We start from the raw sequence: 15,380 nt of genomic DNA, 5'->3' as shown, positions 1-15,380 counted from the left end.
ACTCGGCCCACCTCAGCCTCCCAAAATGCTGGGATTACAGGAGTGAGCCACCACACCCGGCCAATTTGGTTTTTGTTTTCTTTAGTTCTGAGAATGATAGAGTCTCACTCTGTTGCCCAGGCTGAAGTATAGTAGCACGATCTTGGCTCACTGCAACCTCTGCTTCTGGGTTCGAGCGATTTTCCTGCCTCAGCCCCACTGAGTAGTTGAGATTAGAGGAACCCACCACCATGCCTGGATAATTTTTCTATTTTTATTTTTTGATATTTTTTTGTTTCCTGAGACATCGAGTCTCTCTGTATCACCCAAGCTTGAGTGGAGTGACGCGATTTTGGCTCACTGCAACCTCCGCCTCCTGGGTTCAAGCAATTCTCTTGCCTCAGCCTCCCAAGTAGCTGGGATTATAGCAGTGTGTCACCATATCCAGCTAATTTTCATATTTTTAGTAGAGACGGAGTTTCGCCATGTTGGCCAGGCTGGTCTTGGACTCCAAACCTCTAAGGATCTGCCCACCTCGGTCTCCCAAAGTGTTGGGATTACAGGTGAGAGCCACCATGTCTGGCCTCAATTTTGTATTTTTTGTAAAAACAGGGTTTTGCCATGTCACTGGGCTGGAGCCTCTCTTATTAATTACTATCATAGGCCGGGTACAGTGCCTCACGGCTGTAATCCAACACTTTGGGAGGCTGAGGCAGGCGGATCACAAGGTCAGGAGTTTGAGACCATCCTGACCAACATGGCTAAAACCCCATCTCTACTAAAAATACAAAAATCAGCTGGGTTTGGTAGCACACAGCTGTAATCCTAGTTACTCAGAATGCTAAGGCAGGAGAATTGCTTGAACCCAGAGGCGGAGGTTGCAGTGGGCTGAGATCTCTGCTTGAACCCAGAGGCAGAGGTTGCAGTGAGCTGAGATCCCGCCACTGCACTCTAGCCAGGGGGACAGAGGAAGACTGTCTCAGGAAAAAAATAATAATAATAATAATAACAACAATAATTACTATCATAATGAAGAACAGGCTTTCACAAAAAGAAAAAGAGCTGTTTTGGATGATATATTACTTACAACTTATCATAGAAGAATACCATCTACAAGTAGTCTCGAAACCGTTCTGACAATCTTAAATCCTTTTTAGCACAAAATAATTGTGTTCTTGAGAGTATTTATCTCTTTGGCTTCACTGACATAAAATGCAAAGGAGTAATGTCCAGGGCTGGAATATATGAAACTAGCTGGGATCAACTATGAGTTTACATATGTGCAAAGAAGCAGAGCACTGTGTCCTTTTTGTTTTTAAATAAATAAAGCCAGGAGGGTTGAGTAACTTGCCTAAGGTCCCTTGGCGGGCGGTGACAAATTGGATAGCAACAATTGATAACCCTTACATAACTCTTTTTTTTTTTTTTTTTTTTTTTTTTGAGACGGAGTTTCACTCTTGTTCCCCAGGCTGAAGTGCAATGGCGCGATCTCAGCTCACCGCAACCTCCGCCTCCTGGGTTCAGGCAATTCTCCTGCCTCAACCTCCTGAGTAGCTGGGATTGCAGGCACGCGTCACCATGCCCAGCTAATTTTTTGTATTTTTAGTAGAGACGGGGTTTCACCATGTTGACCAGGATGGTCTCAATCTCCTGACCTCGTGATCCACCCGCCTCGGCCTCCCAAAGTGCTGGGATTACAGACGTGAGCCACCCTTACATAACTCTTATCATGTGCCCTTCTAAAGACTTCACTTAATTAATCTATTTAAACCTCATGACAATGCTATGAGAGGATTATTATTATTTCCATTTCACAGACAAGAAAACCAAAACAAGTAAAGAAGATAAGCAGACTTCTCCAAGTAATGAAGCTCAGACTCAAGCCCAGGCAGCTTGCCCCCAGGGCCCATATTTTTTACTAACTATGCTGATTCCTTTCTCCTGCTTTTCCTTCTATAATACAGTGCCTTCTGAGCTAACAGCCAGAGTATTAATAGACAGAACATGTTATTCTTGGTGTTTTTTTCAAGCAAACACACAAAGATACATGCATGGAACTCTTCAATTAAAAAGGGAAGCACAAAAGAAACATACGTAAATAAAAGGAATATGTCAAAATAAATGTCAAATAAAATACAAATAGAACTTTGCTTTGGTGGTAGGAACTAAGAAAAAATCTCAATAAAGGAATACACCAAAATAAATATAAAATAAAATACAAACATAACTTAACTTTGGTGGTAGGAACTGAGTAAAGATCAGGTTAACAATCGCTCCAAGAACTATTCCAAAAATTGGCTGCATTGTGATGTCTGTATTGATTCTATTTTTTGTTTCACATTTTTTTTTTTTGGGGTGGGGGCAGGGGGTCACGTCAATTACAAAATATTCTGCCAAATCAAGCAACATTTTACCTTTTGAGTCATAGCTGCTGCTAAGCTGAGCTCCTATGGACTTAACTTTTCCATCTAAAGATGCTCTGGCAAAACTTCAAAGCCCATCTCCAGTGGCAAACTCACCTAAGGACTCACCGCCCTTAAGATACATGCCAACCAACCTCCAGCATTCCTTCTCGGACTTTCTATACCTATCCCTCAAGAAAAAGAGCTGTTCTGGATAACATATTACTTACAACTTCTATTAGAATAACATCTACGAGTAGTCTTAGAACCATCCTGACAATCTAAATCATTAATAATACCAAGTATTTGTATTGTTGGAAGTATCCATCTTTTTGGCTCCACAGACATAAAACGCACAAAGGAGTAACTTCGAGGGCTGAAAAATATAAAACTAGCTGGTTGACCCCAGCTAGTTTTATATTTTTCAGCCCTCAAAGTTACAAAATGGAAACAGATCACTGCTTTGGACCCTTAAAACCAAATGCCTCTCAGATCACTATTAACCTAAAATAAGAAAATGGAGAGTGTAGAAGAAATTATAGAGAAGTAATTTTCCACCCAACACAATGAGGAAGATCCATAAAAAAGACATTTCACAATGCAACACAGTCAACATCCACACCCACCTATACAGCAAGCAGATTTCCCAAAACAGTACTTACTCTTACTCGACTAAATTGATTTTAGCTGCAACCCACTTCATGGATTTCAGATCATCTCCCACAATATGAAAACTGTTCTAACAAATGATTAACCTAGAAGCTTCCAAGAGTCTTTAAATATCCTAGATTAAACAAACAAAAACCTGTTCTAAAATCAGAAGCTTCGTAGCAAAAGAAAATGACAAAGATTAATTTTATTCAACATACTTAAATATTACAATAGACATTAAATGACATTTCCTCCAATAATCTTTTACGTAATCTAAAACTAAATCTTTCACAGAAGTATTTAGTTTAGTATGTGATAACGGAGAAAATAAAATACAAGCCTTACCACAGTGGACTTCCTCTGCCCTTTCCAGGAGACAGACTTACTTCTAACGTAGCAAACGCAAGCCCAGGAAATGAGAGAGAGAACGAGGGAGGGAGCAAGGATGACTCAGGGAGAATCACAGCACATGAGCCAGTCTGTGCCCTCACTGGGCTGCAGGGCAAATAAAAGTCAGAACTGAAACTAAGAGTGATCAGACTCAAAGAGAGGGGGGAAAACCGCAGATTCTTCAGGGAGGCAAGTGAAAACCTGACATTTGTAAACATGTAACATTTTCACAAAACACTTTCACATCATTATTTTTGTGAGATAGAGCAGCTCTTTCTTCCCTTTTTGTAGTTGATACTGAGGCTCAGAGAAATTAAATGAATCCTCCCAAAACACAGGGTTAGTATTTGGCAGAGTGGGGGCCAAGAAACAAATCTTTTTGTGATTTCCTATCCTTTTCTCAATTCATCATTCTCTGGGTAAAAAGGCAGAGTGGGAAAAAAAAAAAAAAGAAAGAAAACAAGGTAGAAAGAGAAAAACAGGCTGGGCAAGGTAGCTCATGCCTGTAATCTCAGCACTTTGGGAAGCCAAGTGGAGCGGGGGATTGCTTGAAACCAGCTTGAGCAACACAGTGAAGCTCTCTCTCTGTGACAAATAAGCCAAGTGTGGTAGTGCATGCACACTTGTGGTCCCAGCTACTAGGGAGGCTGAGGTGAAAGGATCACTTGAGTCCAGGAAGTTGAGACTGCGATGAACCACGATCACGCCGTGGTCCTCCAGCCATGGCAACAAAGCAAGACCCTTGTCTCTAGTCCTAGCCATTTCTGTTGATAATTCAGAAAACAAAATATTATTTTTCTCCTTCAAATCTATATGTTCCTCACTGACTATGTGCTATCACTCCATTCATCCAGCAGATTATGGCTGCCGCCACCACCTTCTCTGCTGCAGCTTTTCAAAAGCAGCTGCACTTTGAGAGCTAGGCAGTTTGTTTCCCTTGACGCTGTGTTCAGGTGACTAAAGACAAATACATTCCCCATGGAAATCATACTACAGGCTTTATATAACAGACATGCAAGATCATGTGGTCAAATGATTCTCTTCTGGAAGGGTTTGAAGAGCTGTCAGTGTAATGTTCAACAGAAAGTACCTTAAGGAGATTCATGCTGACAGCTTGTGTCACAGAGTCCATTTTTACCAGCTAGCATAAAAAAGCAATATATCCTTCACGCCTATAATCCCAGCACTTTGGGAGGCCGAGGCAGGCAGATGATAAGGTCAGGAGATTGAGACCATCCTGGTTAACACAGTGAAACTCTATCTCTACTAAAAATACAAAAATTAGCCAGGCATGGCAGCATGTGCCTTTAGTCCCAGCTACTGAGGAGACTGAGGCAGGGGAACTGCTTGAACCCAGGAGGCAGAGTTTGCAATGAGCTGAGATCACACCACCGCACTCCAGCCTGGGCGACAGAGTGAGACTCAATCTCAAAAAAAAAAAAAAAAAAAAAAAAAAAGTGAAAGCAATATTTTATTTTATTTTTTGAGACAGAGTTTCGCTCTTAGTTTTTAAAACACAAGCAAATGGAAAGCTTAGACCAAACAATGTAAAATACAGATTGGGCTTCAAATTTAGAAATAAAAACACATTTGAAATATTAATCAAGCCACAGCCTGCCTTTTGCCCTCTGACATTGCATACACTTCTGATGGGCAGCAAATTGGCCTTCAGCAATAAATAAGGCCAAGTGCAGTGGCTCACACCTGTAATCCCAGCACTCTGGGAGGCCTAGGTGGGCAGATCACTTGAGGTCAGGAGTTTCAGACCAGCCTGGCCGACATGGTGAAACCCTATCTCTACTAAAAATACAAAAACTAGCTGGTCATGGTGGTGCACACCTGTAATCCCAGCTACTTGGAAGGCTGAAGCACAAGAATAGCCTGAACCGGGGAGGCGGAGGTTGCGGTGGGCTGCAATTGCACCATTGCACTCAAGCCTGGATGACAGAGAAAGACTGTTTCAAAAAAAAGAAATATTAATGAACTAGGTATCCATGCAGTAGAGCTTTTCTTTTAGCACAAATACTCGAGATGAATAATATACTTATTATTCAACTTATTATTCACCACACAAACCTGGATGCACTACGTCGTTAAGAAAACTGAAAGTCAAGAAGGAATACAGAATATTTCCTGCATTTTTCCTCCTTAGTTGTAAAGCACCACACAGAGCAGTGGCAATGAACCTAGGATGTCTCCTGGCGATCGCACAAGCCACACACGACCCTGGCCAAAGTTTTTAAAAAGTGCTAAAGTAGAAAGACAACAATAACGATAAATGGTGTCAATTCTTATTTTTAAGAACAGCTCAAAAAATATTTTTACTTTCCTAAGACAAATGCTCCAGATTTTATTCAGTAGGCATTTACCAAGCACATAAACCTAGTATGTTTGATATTAGCATCCATAGCAATTAAATTTACTTTTAAAAAATTAAACCCTCAGATGCAGAGTGGCTAAAACACAATAATGTGTAGTATACTTTATGAAAAGCACTCTTTGTTGGGCAAATTACAACAAATAAATGTAAAAAACATTTCTAGGCCCAAAGAATGAAAGAAAAAAAAAAAAAAAAAAACAGATCAAGAATGGAAGAGAAGTGACTAAAATAATAAACAGTGAGATTAAACCAAGATGAGTGAAGTCCACATAAATGTCATTTCCTCAGCGCAGCCTCCCGAGTAATGTCAACGCTCTCACCCCTACATGTATGTCTCCCTGCCTCGTTATCACAGCACGTATCACCCCTGATGGACTACATCTCTTCACTGTGGTCTCTGCCCATTAGAGTGCCATCTCTCTTGGGTCAAGAAAATGCTCTGCTGACAGCTTTCTACTCAGAACCTACAACAGGGCACAGTGTGTAGCAGGCGCTCAATACATGGCTGACTGATGAATGACTGCTTGGCACAAAGCTGAAATAAAAGGATAAACTAAGATGTAGATACAAATGCTGGGATGGACATACTGATATTTTAAAGAAGAGGGAGGAACAGAAGGAGGGAGGGAGGGACAAAAGAGAAGGAGGGAGGGAGGGAAAGAGGGAGGGAGAAAGGGAAGATTCAGTTCAGTTATGTAAGAAAAAAAACATGAAATCCTAAGCAGAAGCTATACTCGGTTCTCAAACATACACATTTATTTGGAAAGGATTTTCATTAATGCAATTTTTAATACAGAAGGATTTCTAACAGTCTTCAATCCCTTAGGAACGTTTTAAAAAAAATAGGGTTCATCCACACTATTTAGCTACTATAAAAAAAGAAATATGGCCAGGCACAGTGGCTCACACCTGTAATCCTAGCACTTTGGGAAGCCAAGGCAGGAAGACTGAGCTCAGGAGTTTGAGACCATCCTGGGTAACATAGAAAGACCCTGTTTCTTTTTATTTAAAAAAAAAAAAAAAAAAAAAAGAATTTATTTATTTATTTATTCATTTTGAGACAGTTTTGCTCTGTTGCCAGGCGCAAGGCTGGAGTGCAGTCTTGGCTCACTGCAACCTCCACCTTCTGGGTTCAGGCGATTCTCCTGCCTCAGCCTCCCGAGTAGCTGGGACTACAGGCGCCCACCACCACACCCAGCTAATTTTTGTATTTTAGTAGGGATGGGGTTTCACCATGTTGGCCAGGATGGTCTCAATCTCTTGACCTCGTGATCCACCCACCTTGGCCTCCCAAAGTGCTAGGATTACAGGCTTGAGCCACCACACCCAGCGTCTTTTTTAATTTTTATTTTAAAATATTTTTTATTTGGCCAGGCATGGTGACTTATGCCTGTAATCACAGCACTTTGGGAGGCCAAGGTGGGTGGATCACGAGGTCAAGAGATTGAGACCATCCTGGCCAACATGGTGAAACCCCATCCCTACTAAAATACAAAAATTAGCTGGGTGTGGTGGTGGGCGCCTGTAGTCCCAGCTACTCGGGAGGCTGAGGCAGGAGAATCGCCTGAACCCAGAAGGTGGAGGCTGCAGTGAGCCAAGGTTGCACCACTGCACTACAGCCTGGTGACAGACTGAGACTCTGTCTCAAAAAAAAAAAGAAAGAAACAGTACATTTTTAAGTATGATGTGGAAAGAAGCCCATATTGTGCAATACCTCTACATGAAAAACTACCAAGCACTATTGAGAGAAATTAAAGAAATCCTTTAATATCAAAGGGATATTTGACATTTGGGGTTGGATGATTTAAAAAGAAAAAAATAATAGACTTTAGGACAGAAAAAAAAAAAAAAAACCGTTTGAGAGATGAAGACTGTAACTGTAAAAACAAAGCGTTCAGTTCACCAAGGGTTGACAATTGTGTAACTTTTAGTCACCTACAATTGACAGAACTAAAGGGAAAATGGAAAATCTACTACCATCCTAGCAAATCTGAACATGCCTCTCTTCGTAAATAATTAGACCAAAAAAATGGAAATGATTGAAAGATTTAAACCACATAATGATTAAGACTGATTAAATGTGCATGGACATGTACAGACCTACACCAACAATTAGAGAATAGACATTCTCCTGAAACACACACAAAATATTATATATACAATATATCATATATTTATAATATATTAAATACATAAAATATAAATATAAAATAAAAGACAGAATACATATATATTATATACATTATAGTATATTATATCTATTTATATATTATATATATAACAAAAGTATATATTTGTTGCTGCTGCTGCTGCTCTGTTGCCCAGGCTGGAGTGCAGTGGTGCAATCTCAGCTCACTGCAACTTCTGCCTCCCGGGTTCCAGTGATTCTCCCGCCTCAGCCTCCCAAGTAGCTGGGACTACAGGCACATGCCACCAGGCCCAGCTAATTTTTTGTATTTTTTAGTAGAGATGGGATTTCATCATGTTGATCAGACTGGTCTCCTGACCTCAGGTGATCCACCTACCTCAGCCTCCCAAAGCACTGGGATTACAGGTGTGCATCACTGGGCCCAGCCCTATATAATATATATTTTCTAATTGATCATGATAGTACATCATAACTCAAATTTCAATGCCATTATGGCCATGCTTTCTGACGAAACAGAATTAAATTAGTAATTGAAAACAAAATTTTAAAACTTGTAAATATTTGGAAACGTAAAAATACATTTCTAAGTAATTCAGGGGTTAAAGAATATACAAGACAAATTTAAAAATAACTGAACAAAAATAAATAATGACATATCAAAAAGTATGGCATAGAGGATGGCACAGTGGTTGGCACCTACAGTCCCAGCCGGTACTCCTGGCTCTTCAGGACCGGAAGTAGGATCACCTGAGCCCAGGAGTTTGAGACCGAGGCCTGCCATGACAGTGCCCGCAACTCGACGCTGCACCCCAGCTCGGGCAACACAGCAAGAATCTGGCTCTTAAGAAAAACAACAACAACAATGAACCTGATCTTTTTTAAAGAAAGTATTTTTAACGTGTAACAGCTCATACCCAGCCACCTTGCTGAATGATGTACTCTGCCGAATAGTCTTCCAGATATGTCACGCCAAACTTCAGCAGTGCACTCAAAGATTCTTGACCACGCCTTGTCAACTCCAAAAGCATTTGTCGCAGCAAAACCAGAGGCACCAAAATCTTCAATGCAAAGATGAGAGAATAAAAAAAAAAATACCGAAATTCTTATAATGTGTTTTATATGTTCAACTACTAGAAAATTATACTTAGATACATCATTATGACATTTTATTTCATTATATAAAGGAAATGAAACAGTAACTTCTATTAGGATTTTGCTGAATACTGCATGTAGGTTTTATACACTAGGAAGGTAGAAATAGTTATTGAAAATAATTAGGCATGTGTGTGTGCGTACGTTGAGTGAGATTTATAGAAGGAAATTCACTAATTTTTTTTTTTTTTTTTTTTTTTGAGATGGAGTCTCACTCTTTCACCCAGGCTGGAGTGCAGTGGCACAATGTCAGCTCACTGCCACCTCCACCTCCCAGGTTCAAGTGATTCTCTGCTCAGCCTCCCGAGTAGCTGGGATTACAGGTATGCACCATGATGCCTGGGTAATTTTTGTATTTTTAGTAGAGATGGGGTTTCACCATGTTGGCCAGGCTGGTCTCGAACTCCTGGCCTGAAATTATCTGCCTGACCTGGCCTCCCAAAGTGCTGGGATTATAGGCGTGTGCCACCATGCCCAGCCTGAAGAATTTTTTTTTAATATATTTTTTTGAGACGAAGTCTCACATTGTCGCCCAGGCTGGAGTGCAGTGGCGCGATTTCGGCTCACTGCAACCTCTGCCTCCTAGGTTCAAGCGATTCTCTTGCCTCAGCCTTCCGAGTAGCTGAGATTACAGGCACCCACCATCAGGCCCAGCTAATTTTTTGTATTTTTAGTAGGGACGGGGTTTTGCTATGTTGTTCAGGCTGGTCTCCAACTCCTGATCTCATGATCCACCCACCTTGGCCTCCCAAAGTGCTGGGATTACAAATGTGAGCCACCACGCCCGGCCCAGCACTATGTATAATAGCAGAAAACTAGAAAAACAACCCAGCAGGGACTAGTTAAATAAATTATGGTCATCAAGTAAAATATGCAGCTGTTAAAAAGAATTAGACCACTCACTACTCAATCACTAGGATTTACTTTAAGTGAAAAAAGAAAGTTATATAGTACGGTACCATTTGTGTAATAAAAACATATACACACATATAAATTTATATAATCCTACAGTATCTCCGGAAAAATACACGAGAAACTGGTAATAATGGTTGCCTAAAAGGAAGGGAACTAGGTGACGGGCAACAAGGGAAAGAGAAAACTTTTATTTTTCAAAGCATATCTTTCTGTGCTTTTTTTGCATTTTGTACCATGTGCTTTTATTATTTTAAATTAAGAACTTCTAAAAATTAAGAGCTATCTTGTAAAAGTCATCAAAAGTCAAACATAATGGCCGGGCGCGGTGGCTCAAGCCTGTAATCCCAGCACTTTGGGAGGCCGAGACGGGTGGATCACGAGGTCAAGAGATCGAGACCATCCTGGTCAACATGGTGAAACCCCGTCTCTACTAAAAATACAAAAAATTAGCTGGGCGTGGTGGCGCGTGCCTGTAATCCCAGCTACTCGGGAGGCTGAGGCAGGAGAATTGCCTGAACCCGGGAGGCGGAGGTTGCGGTGAGCCGAGATCGCGCCATTGCACTCCAGCCTGGGTAACGAGAGCGAAACTCCGTCTCAAAAAAAAAAAAAAAAAAAAATCTATATCTAATAACTGTGTGACTCAATACTTAAAAGTCGTCAAAATGAGAAACGAACTCGAGTCCCTGTTTTCCTTTAAAAAAATACTGCATATTGAAAAAAATTTTTCAGCTAGTCATCTGCATGCAGCCTCTTTCGTCTAAAACATCAAGGTCCATATGCCTGGAAAAGGAATGCAAAAGGAAATGAAAGCAATTCCAGCTCCTTATTAGTAGACTGCTAAGGAAATAACTGAGGGACGACAACATACTTCTGCAGGAGGACAAACAAAACACAATGAGTTTCTATTTCATACTAACATTCCCTGGCTTTTAAAGAAAGGAAAAGAAAGCAGCCCCGAGGGAACTTCTATCAAAGTCTGAAAGGAAGAATGCAACAAACACAGGTAATATCCTTGCTTCTAGACACTGGAGAGGCCCTCCAGCCCAAAATGTACCGAAAACTCCTTAACACTGATGGAGTAGTACAGGGCTATAAAGGCATTTCCACAATAGGAAAACTTACACAATTAAACAAACAAAAATCTGTTCATATTTTGCCTTGGGTAGGAACAGGTAAGGCGTGGCTTATGAACCAGCAGTGCTAATCTGTGTATCAACTTAACGGCCTGGGATGTCCTAGACTTCAAAACATTCTAACTTCCCATAATAATTCACAATAAGAGAACCTTTTCAAGTTATTCATGTTTAAGCTCCATTACCTCTTGGGGCAATGAGCTGTAAATAATTTATGCTTGTTATATAAAATACCACTTAGCATTATTTGTTCGAAAGTTAACTCTTTCATGTATTGAAAAGCAGACACCCTAATTTTATTATGCAGGTATCCAGTGACAAATCTGCAATCCTCTCTTACTCCTGGAGAGAGGAGCGGAAGTCTCATTCACTAGACTTCCCGTCAGAAACCCAGTACTCTCTTAGTCTGGTTTTCATACGGCCACTGCTCCACTGCAATGCAAAGTGATCCATTTGATCACTTAAGTTCCCTTTTCGGGATCTTCCCTATTCCACTATCTTTCTTGAAACAAAGTCACCACAGTGCAGAAATGTCATTTTCTAGGACAGACATTTTCTGCTTGGTGGGCAATACGCTTCTTGGTGGTACAGGCTACGCCAGATGCTTCATTTTCCGCTTCAGGCTGCATACAGTCACTAAATTGCTACTATATACCAGGCTTACCTATTTGGCATGCTATCTTCAGAGACCTGCATGACGCCGCCCAAGGCCACTGTACCGTTTAGATGGTCTTTAAGCAGCTAAATCCTAAGAGGATTTACCCATAATCCTACACACAAAGCTCCATGAGTTAATTCTACAACTGACCTCCATCAACCTGACATTTTACTATTCACGACAATTTTACATCATCTGCACAACTGATTATTTTGTACTCCCCCTCCCATATTATTTTTTTAACATTAAAACAAAGCTAGATCCCCAGGCATCCACTCCTAAAATATTCCACAATTCACATTGTGGTCTAAAAAGTAAGCAAACAGTTTTACCTTTGATTCTTTCTCAAAAGTCATTTCCTTACTGGTTAACAGTAATCCCCACATCATATATATGTATATATATATTTTTTTCTTCAATTGACTTTGCAATGAAATGCTAAAATATTTCTGACCATCAAAACAGATGATCTCTACTGGCTTACCTTTATCCACATAGTTATTTCATCTCCTGACATCTCTTCATACACTATGTGCTCTCTTTGTCTAATAGGTTAGACCTACTTAAATTTAGTAACATCATCCTTTTATTAAAGAATATATTGGCCGGGTGCGGTGGCTCAAGCCTGTAATCCCAGCACTTTGGGAGGCCGAGGCGGGTGGATCACGAGGTCAACAGATCGAGACCATCCTGGTCAACATGGTGAAACCCCGTCTCTACTAAAAATACAAAAAATGAGCTGGGCATGGTGGCACATGCCTGTAATCCCAGCTACTCAAGAGGCTGAGGCAGGAGAATTGCCTGAACCCAGGAGGCGGAGGTTGCGGTGAGCCGAGATAGCGCCATTGCACTCCAGCCTGGGTAACAAGAGCGAAACTCTGCCTCAAAAAAAAAAAAAAAGAATATATGAGCTTCTTGGTATAGAAATGAAGCATATTAATTTATAGTTCTAAGAGTCCCTTTCATTATATTGGATATTTATGATAATAATGACATATTTTCTTCTACCAATCTACTGTTTAACCCTTCTATGACTTAACAGTTCTAATAAAAATTATATTCTACAAATTTTATCTGTATCGAAGTCATTGATTAGGTTTGTCTTTGATTTACGTGCTTCAAAATATAATGTAGGAGAAAAACAGATATGATATGTCACCTAGTGTGATGCATGCAACAGGAAATAGATAAAACCACCCATGAGGTATTCTTGCCAAAAAGATTGAATCTGAATCTGATCAGGAAGCAAATACAGACACAGAAGAACATGTTAAGTGACATCTCAGTGACATAGTCAATAAAATCCAGAAAGCAGAAAAGTTTACAGGAAAAATCACTTCTAACTAAATGAGAAAGAGGAATAAAAGAGGGAGAATAAATCTACATATTAAAAGAGACTTAAGTCACATATTATATTACTCCTTTATTTGAAATGTCCAGAATAGACAAATTCATCAAGACAGAAAGTAGAGTCATTGTTGCCGGGGGCTGGAAGGAGCAGGAAAGGAAATGGGGAGTAACTACGAATAGGGGGAGTGTCTACTAATAGGTATGGGTGTTCTTTTCTTTTTTTTTTCTGAGACAGAGTCTGGCTCTGTTGTCCAGGCTGGAATACAGTGGTGCGATCTTGGCTCACTGCAACATCTACCTCCCAGGCTCAAACCATCCTCCCACCTCAGCCTCCTGAGTAGTTGGGAATACATGTGTACACCACTCTGCCTGGCCTTTTTTATTTTTTATTTTTTTTAAGAGACAGGGTCTTGCTATGTTGCCCAGGCTGGTCTTGAACTCCTGGGCTCAAGTGATCTTCTGCCTTTCCACAAAGTGCTGGGATGAAAGGTGTGAGCTACTGCATCAAGCCTTTTATAAATCTATTCCAGCATTTTGGAGGCTGAGGTGGGGGGATCACCTGAGGTCAGGAGTTCGCAACCAGCCTGGCCAACATGGCAAAACCCTGTCTCTACTAAAAGTGCAAAAATCAGCCGGGTGTAGTGGTGGGCACCTGTCATCCCAGCGACTCGGGAGGCTGAGGCAGGAGAATCATTTGAACCCAGGAGGCAGAGGACGCAGTGAGTCAAGATCGTGCCACTGCACTCCAGCCTGGGCAACAGAGTGAGATTCTGTATTAAAAAAAAAAAAAAAAAAAAAAGGCCAGACACGTTGACTCACGCTTGTAATCCCAGCACTCTGGGAGGACGAGGTGGGCGGATCTCGAAGTCAGGAGTTCCAGACCAGCCTAGCCAACACAGTGAAACACTGTCTCTACTAAAAATACAAAAATTAGCGGGGTATCATGGCAGGCACCTGTAATCCCAGCTACTTGGGAGGTTGAGGCAGGACAATCGCTTGAATCTGGGAGATGGTGGTTGCAGTGAGCCAAGATCTTGCCACTGCACTCCAGGCTGGGCAACAGAGCTGGACTCTGTCTCAAAAAAAAAAATCTATTTCAAATGTCAAAATGAGAGATGTTTTTTAATATTCCAAAAAAAAAAAAAAAATGAGGCAAATAGATATCTTAACAAATTATATACCAATATGTAACACACGAATACTCTATTAATAGTGACTATTTGGGAATGAGGTCCATGTGTTAAGGCTGATGTAATAGCTGCTGTTTACTGGGCTTTACAATAGTGCCAGATAATATCCTAAATAAGCACTGAACATGTATTATCTCATTTAATTCCAATAAAACTTACAAGGCCACTATAATTGTTACCCATTTCACAGACGAGAAAACTAAGATTCAGAGAGCTTCATGTAACAAAACTGGAAGTACACGTTCCCTGAATCTAAAACAAAGGTTGAAATTTTTTTTTTTAAAAAGCAACTACCACAGACGTACACCCAGTCCATGGCAAAGCTAAGACAAGCTTGATTACATACTTAATGTACATCAATTACGTATATAAGGGCACATGGTCTGACTCACATGACAGACAATTATGAATAGAGGTAGGTGTCTGTAAAAGTAACTCCTGAATTTTCTCATCTCCGGCACTGTATCCCTCAGGGCTTGCCCTTCCTTCTCATATTGTACTGAGCCACCCTATACTGCATTCCCTTACACCCTGCCTTCTCAAGGTGCTGACTAGATAATCTAGTCTAAGATAGTAGATAAGTAGTAAGTGCAGTGAAAGACAACAGAGCCTAGAATCAGATCTTAGCTCTAGTGTTGGTTCCAATATTTACTAGTAAAGGGATTCGAGGCAAGTCATTTAACTTTTATTTCTGATTACCTACCTAACTAGCTAAATAATAAACCAGACCTAATAAAATCCATTCTGTTTCTGCAAAGGATGGCTGGGATGCTCAGAATGGGATGTGACATGAGACACTGTGTGAGTTATAAAACACAAATGGTGTTACTCATCTAAGAGAACAGGAAGAGGAGGCTACCTCCCAAGTGAACTCTTTATTCATATTTTCCCCCAAGGCACACTCACATGTAATAAAGATAGAACCATCTGGAGATAAACATCATGTCCAACACAGAGAAATGAAGAAGTGACGGGAAATTCAGGACAGACAGGATGAGGCCATCCTATAGAACCCATAATTTTGAGTCAAA

General features: G+C 40.6%; 1 protein-coding gene across 9 annotated transcripts in view; it reads right to left on the bottom strand.

The window, feature by feature from the left end:
* Positions 1-15,380, bottom strand: part of BCL2L13 (BCL2 like 13) — a 78,449-nt gene that overhangs the window by 15,570 nt on the left and 47,499 nt on the right. For 7 of the 9 annotated variants that reach the window (XM_074391056.1, XM_003942696.4, XM_074391051.1 and 4 more), the window contains one exon: positions 8,866-9,009. The exons of 1 other annotated variant lie outside the window; for it this stretch is intronic. In XM_074391056.1, coding sequence (XP_074247157.1) covers positions 8,866-9,009 — 144 coding nt within the window. Of the gene's footprint in view, positions 1-3,377; positions 3,473-8,865; positions 9,010-15,380 lie in introns of those variants that run through there. One more of the 9 variants, XM_074391057.1, reaches the window with a different exon arrangement.

This window comes from Saimiri boliviensis, chromosome 21, assembly GCF_048565385.1.
Source record: "Saimiri boliviensis isolate mSaiBol1 chromosome 21, mSaiBol1.pri, whole genome shotgun sequence".
Classification (NCBI taxonomy): domain Eukaryota; kingdom Metazoa; phylum Chordata; class Mammalia; order Primates; family Cebidae; genus Saimiri; species Saimiri boliviensis.
Note: the sequence above shows the minus strand (reverse complement) of the source record. Positions and strands in the feature narration are given on the sequence as shown.